General features: G+C 60.2%; 2 protein-coding genes across 91 annotated transcripts in view; both read left to right on the top strand.

Annotated features, from left to right (window-relative positions):
* CARS1 (cysteinyl-tRNA synthetase 1) overlaps positions 1 to 6,241 on the top strand; it is a 43,391-nt gene extending 37,150 nt beyond the window's left edge. For 36 of the 41 annotated variants that reach the window (XM_081537748.1, XM_081537747.1, XM_081537728.1 and 33 more), the window contains 5 exons: positions 3,356 to 3,436; positions 3,955 to 4,022; positions 4,976 to 5,035; positions 5,388 to 5,471; positions 5,979 to 6,241. In XM_081537748.1, coding sequence (XP_081393874.1) covers positions 3,356 to 3,436; positions 3,955 to 4,022; positions 4,976 to 5,035; positions 5,388 to 5,471; positions 5,979 to 6,113 — 428 coding nt within the window. In that variant the 3' untranslated portion in view covers positions 6,114 to 6,241. Of the gene's footprint in view, positions 1 to 3,355; positions 3,437 to 3,954; positions 4,023 to 4,975; positions 5,036 to 5,387; positions 5,472 to 5,499 lie in introns of all 41 variants that reach the window. The other 5 variants (XM_081537752.1, XM_081537751.1, XM_081537749.1 and 2 more) reach the window with 1 other exon arrangement.
* A 9,233-nt stretch (positions 6,242 to 15,474) lies between these two features.
* NAP1L4 (nucleosome assembly protein 1 like 4) overlaps positions 15,475 to 16,213 on the top strand; it is a 48,715-nt gene continuing 47,976 nt past the window's right edge. For 25 of the 50 annotated variants that reach the window (XR_014067865.1, XM_081537801.1, XM_081537807.1 and 22 more), the window contains exon 1: positions 15,475 to 15,535. The gene's annotated coding sequence lies outside the window, so the exon portion shown is untranslated. Of the gene's footprint in view, positions 15,567 to 16,213 lie in introns of all 50 variants that reach the window. The other 25 variants (XM_081537802.1, XM_081537824.1, XM_081537797.1 and 22 more) reach the window with 2 other exon arrangements.

Below are 16,213 nucleotides of genomic sequence, written 5' to 3'. Positions count from 1 at the left end.
AGCCTGGACTCGCCGGGCGGAAGCCTTGGCTTCACTCCTGCCGTGTTGGTGGCGGGGACGGCCCCTTCCGTCTCCGCCTGCGAGCGTTTCCCCTCCCAGACACCGGCTCCCCCTCTGTGCTCTTCCTTTAGGGGCACGTGAGCTGTTCTCAGACATCTGTTCCATACGTTTAAGAGTCAGTTTATTGAATTTCTCAAAAATATCCAGCTGGGGTTTTCCCTTAAAAAAAAAAAGTAGTTTACTGAGGTGAAATTCGCGTGATGTAAAAGCGGCCACGTTGAGGTGCCCGTGGGGCTCCGACGCCTTCCTGTCCTGGGCAGCGCCGTCCCCTCCGCTCCCCCAACGGCTCCACCCTCCAGAGCGCTCCCCTCCCCCAGCCTCCGGCCGCCCCCAGCCTGCCTTCTGTCTCTGGGTTGTCCTGTTGTGGGCATTTTCCACGAACAGATCATACAGCAGAGGACGAGATGGTTGGATGGCATCACTGACTCAGTGAACGTGAGTTTGAGCAAACTCTGGGAGATACTGAGGGACAGAGAAGCCTGACGTGCTGCAGTCCCTGAGGTCACAAAGAGTGGGACCTGACTTAGCGACTGAACAACACCAACTACAGCCTGTGGCCTTGTTTGTTCATTTGTTTTGCCCATTGTTCCCCAAGAAGTTCAGAGAGATTCCAGGGGCAGTAGAATCCCTGGGATGCTGACCCAGCTCTCCCGTCTCTTAAGTCCACTCTGCTCTCCCAGACTTCTTTTGCATCTCGTGCAGAGATAAAGATGGGGATTTTTGCCAACAGAGGCAGGGGGCAGCGCCCTTCCCTCCTGTTCGCTGGGGCTGTCGTCTGGCTTCTCCGGAGACTGTTTCCGAGGTTGCCCGTGCTGTAGTGCGGGACAGAGCTCCCGTCCTTGTAAATCAGTGATTGCCCGCTGGATGCGCGTGCCACGTCCGTTCCCCTGTTCAGCCCTGGATGGGCGTTTGGACTGTTGGCACCTTTGGTACACAGCGCTGCTGTGAGCGTGCATGTGTAAGCATCAGCTTGGGTGCCTGTTTTCAGGTGTTCTGGGTGCACGCCCAGGAGAGGAGTTGAGGGACCATACAGTATTTCTGTGTTTAACATTTCTGTAGTGAGTGTACTGAAAATTGCTCAGTCGTGTCCAACTCTGCGACCCCACGGACTGTAGCCCGCCAGGCTCCTCTGTCCATGGGATTCTCTGGGCAAGAATACTGGAATGGGTAGCCATTCCCATCTCCAGGGGATCTTCCCGACCCAGGGATTGAACCCGTGTCTCCTGCATTGAGGGCAAATTCTTGACCATCTGAGCCCCCAGGGAAGCCCATTAACTTTTTGAGGACCTGCAAAGCTCTTTCCGTAGCAGCTGAGCCATTACATATGGTGCACTCACCAGCGGTGCACAAGGGTTCCACTTTCTCCAAGCCATTGTCAAAACACCTGTCATTTTCTGTTCATTATCGTTACAGCCATCCTAGTGGGTGCACGATGGTATCTCATCGTGGCTGTGATTTGCATAAAGCGATGATTAGCGACCAGTTACTTGGCCGTCTGTACATCCCTCTGGAGAGGTGTCTGTTCAGGCACTTTGCTCGTTTTCAGTTGGGCCCTTTGTCTTGCTGTTGAGTTGTCAGAGCTCTGTATTTGTTCTGGGCACTAGACCCTCTTCAGACCGGTGACTCGGAGGAGGGTGGGGAGAAAGCAGCCCTAAAGTAACAGACAGGTTTGGAGAGAGAGCCTGGAGGGAGGTTTGTGCTCTGTGGACCAGAGCAGGTCCCTGTGCAGATGCGGAGCCCACCTAGAGGCCCGCCCCAGGGGCCCCGGCAGGTGTGTCCCGCCCCCAGGCCACAGGGTCTCCTGGGTGGGGGGCCCATTGAGTGAGGGCCCCCCAGGGCAGAATGAGAGGAGGAACCGGATATAAAGACTGTTGTCCCCGCAGTCCTGCCTGGGGGCTGGAACGGGCGTCGGGAGGCAGGAGACTGCCTACTGGCTGCGTGTGGCTGGGGCTCGGACGTCCCAGGGGACGTGCAAGGTGCTCGTTTATTCATTCACCTGTGAGTGGACAGGTGGGGGGGGCCCCAGCAGGCGGCGGGAGCACCCTGGGTCCTGGGGACACGTGGAGACAGGACTGGAGAGCGAGCGATCACGCGGCCACAGTCAGAGCTGCGGGGAGGGACGCACAGGGCAGGAGGGGGGCCCGCGGGCCCAGATCTGCCTGCAGCTGAATCTGCCGTGCCCCAGGGCTGGGGTCTCGGGCCGGAGGGTCTCGGACCGAGCAGCTCTTAGCGTTGGCAGGAACGGGTTTAGCTGGGGTGACCCCTTAAAGCCCTTCACGCCCCAGTGCAGACAGGCCAGCATCTCCCCGCTGTGTCCTCCCTGGTCTGGGCACCTCCCGCGGACGGGGCCTGGCTGGGCGTCGGCACTTCGGGGGGCCTTGTGTGATGGCCATTACAGGACTGTCACAGGGTCCCCCCTCTCCTGGGCAGGGAAGGGAGTGAGCCAGGGGTCGCTCGTGTTGGCTGTAGGACGAACAGAGAGACTAACGCACAGGTTAGGATTGTCCAGACCTGAAGGGCCTGTCCAGGCCGGCCCGGGGCCTCCTGAGGGGTCTGCTTGCCCTGCCCGCTCTGCCTGCTCTGAGTCTGTCTTACCTCCTGGGGGGCCCTTCAGAGCTGGGGCCCAGCCAGCCTCTGCTGCTTCAAGCCCGGCTCTTGGCGGCCCCCTCCCTCGGGTGGGCTGAGTCCGGGCCAGGAGCGCTGGTGCCCAAGGCAGGGTCGGGGGTGGGGGCCCTTTTCTGTCCCTTGCTTGGCCTGGTCTCTGGGTGAGAAACGCGGACAGCCATGGGGGGGTCACCCCAGCCTGCAGGCGCACGTCGGTCCCTGGAGAGCCCCGCCTCCACTCCCGCCTTTCTGGGTCCTGCCCACAGGTCCCCAGGCCGGCTGCTGTACACCGACAGCAGGGAGCCGGTCCGGGGCTGGTTGGGACCTCGGGGCTCGGAGCAAGTCCCTGGTCCCGGGTGGAGGGACGCGGCTGCCTCTCCCAGGATCGCTGCGCCCTTTCCCTGGGGCTCAGTGTTCCTGGGTGACCGGGGGACCCCTCTGTGCAGCGGAGCCTTGGTCTCCCTGTGCCTGCCGTCCTGCCGGGCTGTCCCCACTCAGGGCCCTCGGGGCAGCCCGTGTGCCCGCCGCTCAGCAGGGCCCTGAGCTGTGCCTGGGCTGTGGGGTCCCGGGGGGCTGCTCTGCGCTCAGCGGCGACCACAGTGCCCGAGTCAGCTTCACCTGCCTCCGCCGCCCGCAGAGAGTGCCCAGGTGCTCCCGCACCTGAGGACTGAGCCGTGTCCTCTGCCCATAGTGCCCGAGGTCCTCCAGCTGAGCGACACCCTGAGGGACGATGTCCTGCCTGAGCTGGGGGTGCGGCTGGAAGACCACGAAGGTGGGTCCCTTGGCTGTGATGGGGGGACGCCGGGTGGGGGCTGCTGGGCGAGGCTGGCTTTTGGGAGATCTGCTGGGACGGGTCCAAGGGCATCTTGCCTTTTATGGGGTCCCCGGGACCGGATCGTGCCCCTTAGGCATCACGCCAGCCCCTCCTCTGTCTGAAAGATGACATCTGGGGCTCTGCTCCTGTGGCCTGACTGCCCGGCGCCCCTGATTCTGCGGGGACCTGTCCCTCGGGAGGCAGCCTGTGTCGTGTGGATCGTCGGCAAGTTTCACAGCTTGTCTTTTGACTTGGCTGCGGTGTGGGCTGCAGGGAAAATGATCGGGTTTTAAACATTCAGGAGAAAGTCTTTCACTTTGTGATGCCTGGCTGTCCAGTCTGGAGCCACAAGTCCCCCCACAGCGCAGTTAACGTCTGGTCTGTGGGCGCAGTAAGGGGGGGCTTCCGTGCTTCCCTCTGGGGGCCCTGAGGGCAGGAGCGGTGGGCATAGGGTCCCACGGCCGTTTGCCTTTCAGGACTGCCGACTGTGGTCAAGCTGGTGGACAGAGACACCTTACTGAGAGAGAGAGAAGAAAAGAAAAGGGTGAGTGAAACCGCAATGGCCGGAGCTGGGTGTTGACTGAGCCCGCGATGACCACGGGCGTGGATGCTCTTCACCTTGTACGAGTCAGTGGTTACACTCTTGTTAAAGCACCGGTGTTTGTAAATGTCGAAAGGGAAGACTGACCAGCTAGGTCACTACTTTGCAGTTGCACAACAGTATCAGCTCCTAATGAAGGTGCAGAGCGTGAGGGAGGGTCTGTTGCTTCTGGTGACCTGCAGACATGTGGCTGTCGCCTAAAGTGTCACCCTGGCCCTAGGGGTGACTGTTTAACCCTTCCATCCTCCCCGTCCCCGGGGGGGTGTGGTCACACCTCTGTCCGCCCTGTCCCTGGGGACTTGAGTGTGTTTTACCCCTCCATCCGTCCCAGCACACGGCCTTCTCAAACCTCAGACGTCCTGGACCTCCGGGAGCAGGACTGCTCCACGAGTCAGGACAGAGCCCGTTCTCGGGGACTCGGTGTCCTCCAGAGAAACAGATATGGAACTGGTACCCTTCAGAAGCGCTGGGCACAGCTCACGGGGGTGGGCTCACGAGGCCGTAGGAGGAGACCCCTGTCGAGCTGAGTTTGGGGGGCCGGGAGAAGCGTGGTGAGGCAGCGGGGCTGCCCCATGCCCCGGGGCGCCGCTGTGGACGCCAGGAGGGCTGTGCGCGCGGCGGGGGACTCAGCGGACCCACGGTCAGCTCCAGGCTGCTCCCCCCGGGCACACAGCCCAGCACCCAGGTGCCCGCCCCCCGGATGGGGCCGCACGGCCGGGCGGGTCTCTGCTCCCCTTCATGGTGTCCGTGCTGTGGGTGACCGCACGTGTGGTGCCCACTCCCTGCCCTGTGTCCAGAGCGGGGATGGGCAGGGGGCCTCAGGGGGCTTGCCCCATCGCCCTCCGCCTCGAGCGGGGCCTGGGCGGCTCAGCTCACGGGGCTCTGCTGTCCGCCAGGCTGAAGAGGAGAAGAGGAGGAAGAAAGAGGAGGCCGCCAGGAAGAGACGGGAGCAGGAGGTAGCGTCTGCCTGTGGGGGGGCTCCCGGCGGGAAGGCACCTTGACCCCCGCGCTGCCGTCTGTGTCTCTTGCGGCCTAGCTGCTCCCCCACCCATCTCCCGTGTCCTCACACGGTGCCCAGGGAGGCCGGGAGCCCCGGGGGGCGGCCGAAGCCACGGCTGCAGGACGGCGCCCGACGCCCTGACCCTGCCGTGCGCCCCGCATCCCTCTGTCCTTCAGAAAACCTCCGCTTTCCGCCTTTAACTCCCCCTGCCTGGGTGTCTCCTCCGTCTTTCTGTCGCTCCCTGAACTTGGGGGCTGGCGCGGGGCCCCCTGTGGGCTTGGAGCAGTGACCCCACGTGTGTGTTCCAGGCAGCGAAGCTGGCCAAGATGAAGATCCCACCCAGTGAGATGTTCTTATCGGAAAGTGACAAATACTCCAAGTTCGACGAAAACGTAAGAGGAGCCTTTTTTTTCTTTTCAGGATGTTGTTAGACCATGAAACGGGGATGGCAGGGGTTTGAACTTGGCTGAGGAGCGTCTCTGCCCAGGAAGGTGGGCTCGTGGGGGCTGTTCAGGTCCAGCCCATGTGCAGGACCGCCCTCCATCCGTGCGGCCCGGGGCTCTGGCCGGGGCTGGTTAATGGGTTTGTAGAGCCTGTCCCCGCAGACCGTCTGGAGGGCGTGGCACAGCCGTGCCCTCGGCCAGGGGCTCCGCAGCGGGCCCCTCCCAAGACCCTCCGGCCCCTCATGCTCTTGTCTGTGTTTGCTGTGTGCTTTTTAGCTCACGCCGGCAGGGAGGCCGCCGACCCAGGTGGGCGCCGTGCCGCTCAGCCCCGGGCGGGAGGGCACCCCCGAGACGGTCGCTCCCCAGAGGCCCCAGAACCACGGATCGGGGTGCTGGGTTCAGAGTGGTGGGTGGGAGGGTGGTGCCCGGGGTCACCACCGTGCTCTTGCGCCCCAGGGTCTGCCCACACACGACACGGAAGGCAAAGAGCTGAGCAAAGGGCAGGCCAAGAAGCTGAGGAAGCTGTTCGAGGCACAGGAGAAGCTGCACTTGGAGTACCTACAGCTGGCTCAGAACGGGGGCTCCCTGTGACCCCCCGGGACCCCGCCCGTGCTCCCGCCTGTTTACAGTGGCCCTCGGCCCCGAGTGAAGAGTCTGTCTGCAGAGGTCCGGGCCACCTCCTGCTCTGAGTCGTCAGTAATAAAGTCTTCCCAACCGGGGGCCGGCCTCTGTCTGCCGTCAGCCTGCACGGTCAGCGCGCGCCGGGCTGGCCGGGCTGCTGGGTCAGCAGGTCACGACGCGGGGGCTCAGACCTCTGAGTGGTTTCAGCCGAGGACCGTCCCCCGCCCCCCAGGACAGATGGCTATCAGCTAATCTCTGCTGTGTGGGTGCATTGGGAGGCATTTGAGTAGGAGAAAGACAGGCTCAAACTGGCAGGGCCTGCTGGCGCCACACACAAAGCCTGCCCGGCCAGGCACTCGGGTCCTGCTAGCTCAGCTTGCTGTGCTGTCTCCACGGCGATCCTGTAGGCGGGTGGGCGGCAGGGCCGGCTCAGCACTGCCTGGGTGAGGTGGGGGCAGCGGCGTCCCTGGGTCCCTGCCTGGGAGCATGTCCTCCCCACCCCCGTTCACGCGTTTTGAGTCCCGGAGGAGAATCCCCACTGAGCTCCAAGGCGTGTCTCCAGCCTTGGTCGAGGCGGGGCACCGAGGGGGGCCACGGGGGCTCTGCGAGGACCACGATGCAGTGATCGGGGCCAGGCAGATGGGCTGCGGGTCACCATCCCGTTCTCGTGTGGCAGTCAGGGTGCAGTGACCTGGCCTGTGGGGGGGTGTTGGCCATGCCCAGGGGTGGGCGTGCTCACCCTGCACCCCTGTAGCCTGCCCACAGGAGTAGTGCTCCCACAGCAGGTGGGAGTACATGCCGAGTGGCACTGGCTGCACTTGGGGGCCCCGCCCCATGGGGAGCACGAGAGTGGGACCCCACACCCCACACGCACAGGCTCTGGGTGTCGGTATTGGTGTGCGTGCTAGGGCACTTCACTTGTGTCCGACTGTGACCCCGTGGACTATAGCCCCCCAGGCTCCTCTGTCCGTGGGGTTCTCCAAGCAAGAATACTGGAGTGGCTTGCCGTGCCCTCCTCCAGGGGATCTTTCCAATCCAGGGACTGATATGTTCAACTACAAAAAACATAAACACCAGTAAGAAAAAAAGCCCCACGACAGTCAGACAAGCCCAGGCCGGTTCTCTAGCGCTGCCTAGCAAGCCGCCCCCTCACTTGGCGCTGATGTGACGGCGACCTTATCGTCGAGCCTGGCCCCGCTTGGTGGGTCGTGGTCAGGGCCCCCAATGGGTGCGGTCAGGGTGGGGTCTGCGCTCTGGAGCCGGGGTGCTGGGTGGAGCCCCCAGGCCCATGGCCTCAGTGCTCCCCAGAGAGACAGGCACCATGTGCCCTTGGGTGGCTAACCTCAGAGGTCTTGGGAGCCCCCCATCACCCCCCAAGGCCGGAGGCAGGGCGAGGGGTGGGGAAGAGGGCGGCAGCCGTTCAGGAAAGCATCCCCTTCACCAGGTCACAGCGGCTCCGTAGGTCGCACATTGGCTGCACATTGCCGGGGGATGTTCCGAGGCCAGAGCCGAGGAGTCACGCGGGACCCCGATGCGGTGTCAATGCGCAGAGCGCCGCGTGGCCATCACCCCTGCGGGGTGTGAGGATGTCAGCAGCCCCGAGGCCCGAGGCCCGCGGGAGAGGAGGGGAGAGGAGGCGTCCCAGAGGGAGGAAGCAGCAGGCACTCGCCCTCAGCTTGTCAACAGTGGGCGCTTCCCGGCCCTGCAGGCTGAGGGCTGCCCTGGTGAGCGTGAGCACCGGGTGGTTCGGCTCTGAGTGGCAGCCCCCTCCTGGGAGGAAGGAAGGAAGACACGGGGCAGACCAGGAACTGCACGGCGGTGAAGGGGTCTCCAGGGCATTGGGCAGAGGGTCCCACGTGGCAAGATCCAGTGAGATGCCCTCCTCGAGAGCCCAGAGGTGCAGAGAGCGCACCTGCTGGGGCCTGGGGCCGGGGGGGCGGGGGGCCGACGAGAAAGGGCAGCAGGAGGGGTCTTCACCGCGGCCGGCAGTCTGGATCCCTCCCCCCTCGGCCGCAGTGGTGGCTGCAGAAATCCACGCCTCGGGCCAGGCCCCCAGGGCTGGTCTCCGGGCGCTAATCTTGGGTGAGACTGAGCATCAGGAAATCACGTGGAGGGCCCCTTCTGCTGCAGCTTCCTGGAACCTCTTGTTATTTCAAAGTCAAAAGCCTCAGCAGCCTCCCCCGGCCCAGTCTGGGAGGACCTGGGCACTGAAAAGAAGGAGCCGTTGAAATCGGGCGTCCACACTTGCCCTCGAGGGCAAAGAAGGCCAAGATGCAATACCTGTCACCCCTGGAGGGAACATGTGGCCCACAAACTTGGTTTTCCTAAGTGGCAGGATTAAACATCTCCCTCCCCCCACGGAAACTGCACTTCAGGGCCCCCAGTGGCCTGGCTGAAAGGGGCAGCAGGCCGAGCGGATGGAACAGGGCATTTGGACGGCCTCCGTTCCCGGGCCCTGAGTGCAGTCCCGACTCAGGCCAGGGCCAGCGGTGCACGCCGAGAGCCCCCCTGAAAAGTTGGGAGCTGACGGTTCTCATGATGGTGACGCGTCATCCCGCGGATGGCTCGGAGGTGACGGGGACCAGGAAAGGTGCACCTGTCACAACGCCGAGCTCTGCCCATCACCTCCACCCCATCTGTCAGTCTCCGCATCCCCCCAGAGGGACACGTCGGCCTGAGGGGTCCCCTGCAGGGGAGAGCCCGGCTCACCTGCACAGAGAGATCTTTCCACTAAGAACACAGAGCCAGCCAGCACTGAGCAAAGCTTCCGGACCCGTGCCACTCAGGCAGACCCTGGCTCGGACGTAGCTGAGGCTGGAGAGCGCGCCTCCTCCAGTCCCCAGGGTGAGGCCGCTGCCCCTGGTCGGGGGCCCCTCCTGGAGGAGGCCATCCGCCTCACGTCCTGCTCACAGGCTGCACTGTGGAGCCAGACACGGGCAGGCGGTGCCCATGGAGAGACGGAGAGACTCCTCCAGGAGGGGGGACCCAAGAAACTCCACCACCACCTCCAGCATGTGGACCTTGATGGTTCCGAACAAACCTGCCGCAGAGATGTCTGGGGACTTTCACATGTGGACCGGGTGTGGTGGGACTAAGGGATTCTCAGTTCTGTTAGCGCAATCGTGCGGGCTGTGTCATCGTGTCTTAGTTTAGGACAGCGAGGTGTGAGGCCTGTCAGTCGTCTTCAGCCAAAACAGCGGTTGAAGCCAGTCAAGCACATGCTCGTCACATCTGAGTGACCGAGATCTGTCCCCTAGGTCATCCTCTCTACCTTCCTGTGTTCCAGACGCTTCACGACCCGATATTCTTTGTAACGTGCTGCCAGGGAACCTTCTCGTGTTTATTTTATTTATATATTTGCTTATTTTTTTTGTTTATGGCCACACAGCATGCAGAGTCTTAGTTCCCTGACCAGGGACTGAACCCACGCCCCCTGCATTGGAAGCACGGAGTCTTCACCACTGGACCGCCAGGGAGGTCCTTCACCCTCTTGTCTTTAGTGGAGAACATCAACTCTGCCCCGCAGCTGCAGAGGATGGAGTGGGGGGTGGGGGGCTAGCCTCGGCCAGGGTGCCTGCAGGGGGTGTGTGTGGGGGGGGCCCAGGAGGTTCCCCACCCCACCAAAGCCTGGTCAGGAGAGTCCTTGGTGTCCCCTTTGCATTTGGTCTTTGTACCCTCACAAGCCATAGCAGAACCTTCTGGAACAAGATGGGGTTAAAAACTGTTTTTTAACTTGGAAAATATCAATTCACCAGTAAAATTCTGTTTCTTTCAAGTGTGTATGTGAAACCTCTTTCCAGCTTTAAGAGCCAGAACTGTCTTCCTGCACGGGTGCGTTCTCACTTGCTTCAGTCATGTCCAACTCTGTGACCCTGTGGACCATAGTCCGCAGGCTCCCTGTTCTCCAGGCAAGAACACTGGAGGGGTTGCCATGCCCCCCTCTAGGGGGTCTTCCCAACCTGGGGTCGCACCCACGTGTCTTACATCTCTTGCGTCAGCAGGTGGGTTCTCTACCACTAGCACCGCCTGGGAAACCCAAAGTCTTCTTGCTTCTCCCCAGAGAGAAATCTTTCATGTTTTCATTATTTTAAAAAAAAAATTTACAAAAGTCAAATCATGGGACTTCCTGGTGGTTCAGTGGTTAAGAATCTGCCTTGCGATGCCAGGCGATGCGGGTTCGATCTCTGGCCGCGGAACAAAGAGCCCACATGCTGCAGGGCAGTTGAGAGCAAGACAAAACCACTGAGACTGCAGGCCACAACTAGAAAGTCCACGTGCCACAACTGAGACCCGACAGCCAAATATTTTTTTAAAAAATCAAATCATGCAGAAAACCACCAGAATAAAATAGCGACTGAGTGTCTCCTTAAGGCCATCTCTGAGTCAGCCTGTAACACTTTGGGGACAAGCTCCTGGTTCCTTCCCTCTGAGGGTGTGTGTTTACAGACACACCCCATGTAGGGCACCCCTCTCTCTGCACGGAATAGACGGGACGTTTTCTGATGTCGGTATACTGTGGTTGTCCACTTCCTCCGTGTGTCCACATATCTGTCATGAGAGCATCGTGACCTGGGTGCCACCACCCTGGGGAGGCACACGGGTGCTCCTGGGGACCTATGCTCCCTTTCTTCCACCAGCCCTGGGGGCTGTTCACTGAGCAGTGGCCCCCCAAGAGGCGAGGGCCAGGGTCCCCTCCAGGGCCAGGTTGCTTAATGTAAATCCATCTGTGGCTGTAATGTGGGGAGCGGGGCAGAAAATACAGTCAGAGTGCAGGCAGGTGAGGATGGCTGCCTGATCTCACGACAGACGAAGAGACCCAGTGCGGTTTCCAAAGAGCCACTGTGGACGAGGCCAGCTGCAGGGGGCTCCGGTTCCCGCTTCTGCTGGGGAATCCAAGACCCAGTGCCCGAGATCTGAGACGTCCGACCCAGGCAGGGGGCTTGGGATGGCAAGGATGGCATCACTCTGAGCCCGACATCTGCCTGTCACGCCCATGGGCAGGTGGGGACTCGGCGTGCTGCCTGGCCCAGCGAACATCCCGGGGCACCGGCCCGGGCTCACCTCCCAGCGGGACTCCCAGGCGCTATCTTTAGGGCCATGAGCCACCTTGAGCTATTTGCAGGTCCTGGAATGCGGCTGGGGTCATCAGAACAGACACTTGAGCAAAATGTTTTTATATATTAATACATTGCCTGCATGGAACTGTATTCCCTAGCATCACAGAATGGTAGCACCAAAAGGTCTGAAAGGTCACTCATCTCCTTTAGCAGATGAGGAAACTACCGTCCAAGAAGGTGAATGTCTTTCTCAAGATCATAAATCCAGGACAGGGTGACTCTCTGGATGGTTCATGATTTACAAGGAACAGTGGTCCCAATGTCACCAGGTAGGATGAGAGTTTGGGGCCTCCCTGGTGGCGCAAAAGGTAAAGAATCTGCCTGCAGTGCAGAGACCTGGGTTTCATCCCTGGGTTGGGAAGATCCCCTGGAGAAGGGAATGGCTACCCACTCTAGTATTCTTGTCTGGAGAATTCTATGGACAGAAGGGCCTCATGGGCTACAGTCCATAGGGTCGGACAAAACTCAGCGACTTAACACTTTCAAAGTTACACTGGACAAGACTTTCAATCACTCCTAACATGCTGTATAGACACACAGCATCCCCACGTGAGTCCAACAGAACATTTTCCTCTAATAAGGACACGCGGCTTTTTCTCCCATTGAATCCCAGATAAAGCTGTTGGCTTGTTTTTAAGGGGCTAAGTTGCCCTTTGTGGTGGAGGATGAAGTTGTAACCGCTGGACCACTCGGGAGGTCCTGTGATTCCCACTTTAATGTATTAATATCACATAGAAGTTGCACAGTCCTTGTTGGGCTGGATGATTTTCCTTATTGTCCCTGCTGTAGTTGATTCTGCTGATCATGTTATCAGTAAGTCTTAACCTTAACCAAAAGCAGCCACAGCAAAACCGGATCAACAGAAACGCCACACCCCAGGCTGCATGCCTCGGGACTGTGCAAGAGTAATCACAAAGAAGGAACTACTCATCAGACCTAAAATTTGGATAGTCATTTACAGTTAACTGTATTCTGAGAGTACTGTATTTGTTCCAAGGTAGCTCAAAAAGCTTTGAAAGTGCCCTTGAGGAAGTGGGGAAAACAAATAATCTCACTGTAACAAGAATATAGACAGAGACTTCTCTGGCGGTGCAATGGATGAGTCCGCCGGCCAGTGCAGGGGACATGGTCCGAGCTACTGAGGGAGTTGCCACAACTACTGAGCCGGAGCTCCAGGGCCCATGAGCTGCAGCTGCTGAAGCCTGCCTGCCCTAGAGCCTGTGCTCCACCAGAGGAGCCACCACAATGAGAACCTTCCCCCTGCAGTGAGGAGTAGCCGCTGCTCACTGCAGCTAGAGCAAGCCCGCACAGCAAGAGACCCAGTGCTACCAAAAAACAAAAATTTTAAAAATTATATTAAAACAAGAACATATATACAGATGTGAAACAGGAAGATAGGGGATCTGGAAAACTGATGGTCCTCGCCTCTGGTAGTTGGAAATACAGAAAATATCTGCAAAAATAAGAACAAGAAAAGTCAGCCCAGAGAACCCTTTAAATTCAGAGTCATGATGTACTTTCCAAAATGGAACAGACTCAACTCCTAGCAGTTTTGCTCCTTAAGTAATGTGGCCTCGAGAAAACCACTTCACTTCCTTCTATGGATTTATCTGTTACCTCCTACAGACGCTATGCCATGTTAATACATCTCTTGACTTCAGCGGTGACGACAGCAAGTTAGGTGTCCATCCTAGCACCTAAAACTCCTTGGACTAAAGAGTCTCATTAAAAAAGAATAAAGTTTCATGTAAAGTTATCCAGGGGCCCTAATGCAGAAGTAGTATTTGAATTCTTTAGACACAAATGCAGCAAAATGCGTAACTAAGGTTCATCCTTTGTAATTCTTTCAATTTTTTGTTTTTATATTTCAAAATAAAGTCCTTTGCTTAGCTTGTGAGCAGAGTAATTAGATGTTTCAGATATCATTTTTGGAGCACAGGACTAAATAACAACTAACTATATTAATAAAGGACTAATATGAGGGTAATATTTTCCTAATACATTGCTTCCCAGGTGGCTCGGTGGTAAAGAATCCACCTGTCAATGTGGGAGACACAAGAGACCGGGGTTCCATCCCTGGGTTGAGAAGATCCCCTGGAGGAGGAAATGGCAACCCACTCCAGTATTCTTGCCTGAGAAATTTCAGGGACAGAGGAGCCTGGTGGGCTGCAGTCCATGGGGTCACAAAGAGTCAGAGGCGACTGAGCATACACACACGAATTGTGTTTCTGAACTTGAGTCGGGATATTGTGAACTGTTTGGTCATATGTTAAATAAAATATTTTGTGCTTTTAAAAAGATTCCTGATAATACTCGATTCTTTCTCATGAGCCCTAAATATAATTCTGACTTTCTCAGAATGATCTTCATCTTCTTTTACTGGAAAATGTCACTTCATCAATCCGTTAGGAATTAAACCCCTGCTTTGGCTTGATTTTATTTTTTAAAGAGGATCTGTGGAGACAGAGAAGCCCATGAGATGCAGCCACAGCCCAGAGACTCCAGAAGCTGCAAGAGGCAGGAAGGGTCCTCCCCGGGAGTCCGCTGGAGGGAACTGGGCCCTGTGATACCTTGATTTCTGCCTTCCAGCCTCCAGAACCGTGAGAGAACACAAGGCTGCTGTGTTTTCTAAGCCCCACAGTTTGTGTCCCTTTGTTGTGGCAGCCACAGGAAGTTGGGACAGCATTCTCAGTCCTGCTACCGACAGAAAGGCTTTGGACAAGGTTGTCCACCTTCCCACCAATTCACTAAAGTGACCTGGGGAAGGAGAGGCCGCCTCACTGCAGCCAGTGGAGCAAGGACCAGGTCCAGGGGTCACTCCACAGCCTGCTCAACCAACTAGTCGGGGGGGGTTGCTCCACCAGCTCCCTGCCACCTGCACCAACCCCCGACATCTGGGCAGGGCCAGACCCAGTGGTCTCGTGAATATGAGTCTTTATTAAACAGGAAGAGGAAGACCCCCAAACCTGAAAATTCTGGGGTTCTTTTCTGTTGCAGTTTATGCCCCCTCCCCCAGCTCTGCCCCATCCTTACCAAAAGCAAAGCAAGGTCACTGCAGAAAAGTCAGAAAAGCCAAGTAAGGCTTGGGATCCCATACCCGCTCCCAATACAGATGCAGGTCCCCGCGTTGGGGGTCACACCTGGGCACCCGCTGGCCACCCTGTGGTTACTGACTGTCTGTCCTTACTAGTCCGTCCAACAGGAGCCTCTAGATGGTTTCCAACTTTCGCCCCATGCAACTTGCTCAAAGTTAGAACCTGTTTCAGGAGCAGCCTCATTCAAAGAAAGGAAAGTTTAGGAGGAAAGGGACCGAAACGACCCCTCAACTGAAGAGCGTGTCCAGAAACACAGTCAGAAGCCGGGCCTGCGGGACGTGAGTTTCCACCGAACTGTCACCTCATCTCACTCAAGCGCTTTTTAAGTTTTCCAGGAACTGTGTCGTGGGGAAGCTGGGGTCGGTACCCCAACCCCAGCGGCCCAGCCCTCCCTCTGGTCGAGGGGCGGGGGGGTGTCGGCCAGGCCAGAACCAGTCTGAGACGCTGGGCACGCGGGCCTGGGCGCTACCCTGGGAGGGCCCGTGAGGGTGCGGGGTAGGGCAGGGAAGGAAGAAGGAGCCCCATGCACCAAGCCCTGCAGGCAGGACCAGCCTGGGGACCTGAGGGGGTAGGCCTGGGCCACGGGATCGCGGAGGTCGGCGGGGTCAGCGTGCGTTCCTGGGAGTGGAGCTCAACCCGGGATACTAGGGGGCGCGGGAGGAATTCGAGACATTGCCCAGGCCCCCGGGGCGCTGGGGAGGGGAGTGGAGCGCGCCCGAGTCGGGGGTGGGGGCCTGCACAGCCCAGGAGTTGGGCGATTGGGGTGGGGAATGGACTGCGCAGGCAGGGGTGGGTGGGGTGGGGCGAAAGGGGTGGAGCCCCTGTTGCATAGAGGGGTGCGCAGCGGCAGGAGCCCTCCACGTGGGCCCCACGCGCCCCCGCCCCTTAAAGAGGCGGAAGGAGCGCGGGAGCGGGCCCCGGTGACGTCACACGCCCTTATTTGCATTAGCGCGCGGGCCTCGGCGCCTCGTCCCGGGACGGCCTCCGATTGGCCGTCGCTGGCGGCGCCGAAACGTAGCGGACTTGCGCCGCGCTGGTCCAATAGCAGCCCGGTTTGCTCGAGGAGGGCGGTGACAGCGGACTCGGCCAATGGGGGGCGGCGTTGTTGGCGGCCACGGCGGCGCAGTCCCGGAGCGAGCGAAGCCCAGACGGCTGCCGCTACTGCCGCAGGAGGCGTGAGGTGCGGCGGCGAGGGCTCGGCCGGGTAACGAGTCTGCGGGGGCCGGCGGGGCCGGGGCCGGGGCCGGGCTGACGGGGGCCGCGCAAGGGGCCGTCTCGGGGAGCCGCGGCTCCAGGGGCGGTGCCGGGCCCGGAGCGCCCGGAGCGGGGAGCGGGCGGGCGGGCGGGCGGGAGCGGAGCCCGCGGGGAGGCGGGCGGGGCCCGGCGGGCGGCCGGGAGGCGGCGGCAGGTGTCCGCGCGGCCCTGGGGTCAGGCGCGCTTTGTGCCCGACCGCCCGCCGGCCCCGCGACCTCCCCGGGGAGGTGGAGGCCGCGCGCCGGGCCGCGAGCGCCCGGGAGAGCGCGGAGCCGCCCGGGGCCTTTGTTTGCGGCCCCGGAGCCCTTCCCCGGGGCGGCGTGCCCGCGATGCGCGGCCGCCGCGGGCTGCGGGCCCGGGTGTGCTGGCGCGGCGGCACTTTGAGCGGCCCCGGCGGTCGTCGGGGCCGGCCGGCGCGGCCGCGTCATCCTGCAGGCGGGGAAGCGCGTCCGGAGACGGTGAGGGCAGGCGCCGCGGTGTGCCTGTTGGTGCCTGCCTGCCTGGCCGCGCTGCCCTCCCTCCGCAGCCCTCGGGTGCCCGAATGCTTTCTGTGCGTCCCAGCAGCGGGCTGCCCGGCCGCGATCAGACTTCCCACCGTCAGCAG

The sequence above is a fragment of the Giraffa tippelskirchi genome, chromosome 10 (assembly GCF_054371585.1).
Source record: "Giraffa tippelskirchi isolate mGirTip1 chromosome 10, T2T-mGirTip1v1.2.pri, whole genome shotgun sequence".
In the NCBI taxonomy this organism is placed as follows: Eukaryota; Metazoa; Chordata; class Mammalia; order Artiodactyla; family Giraffidae; genus Giraffa; species Giraffa tippelskirchi.
The sequence above is the reverse complement of the archived record's forward strand: the minus strand, read 5'-3'. Positions and strand labels throughout refer to the sequence as shown.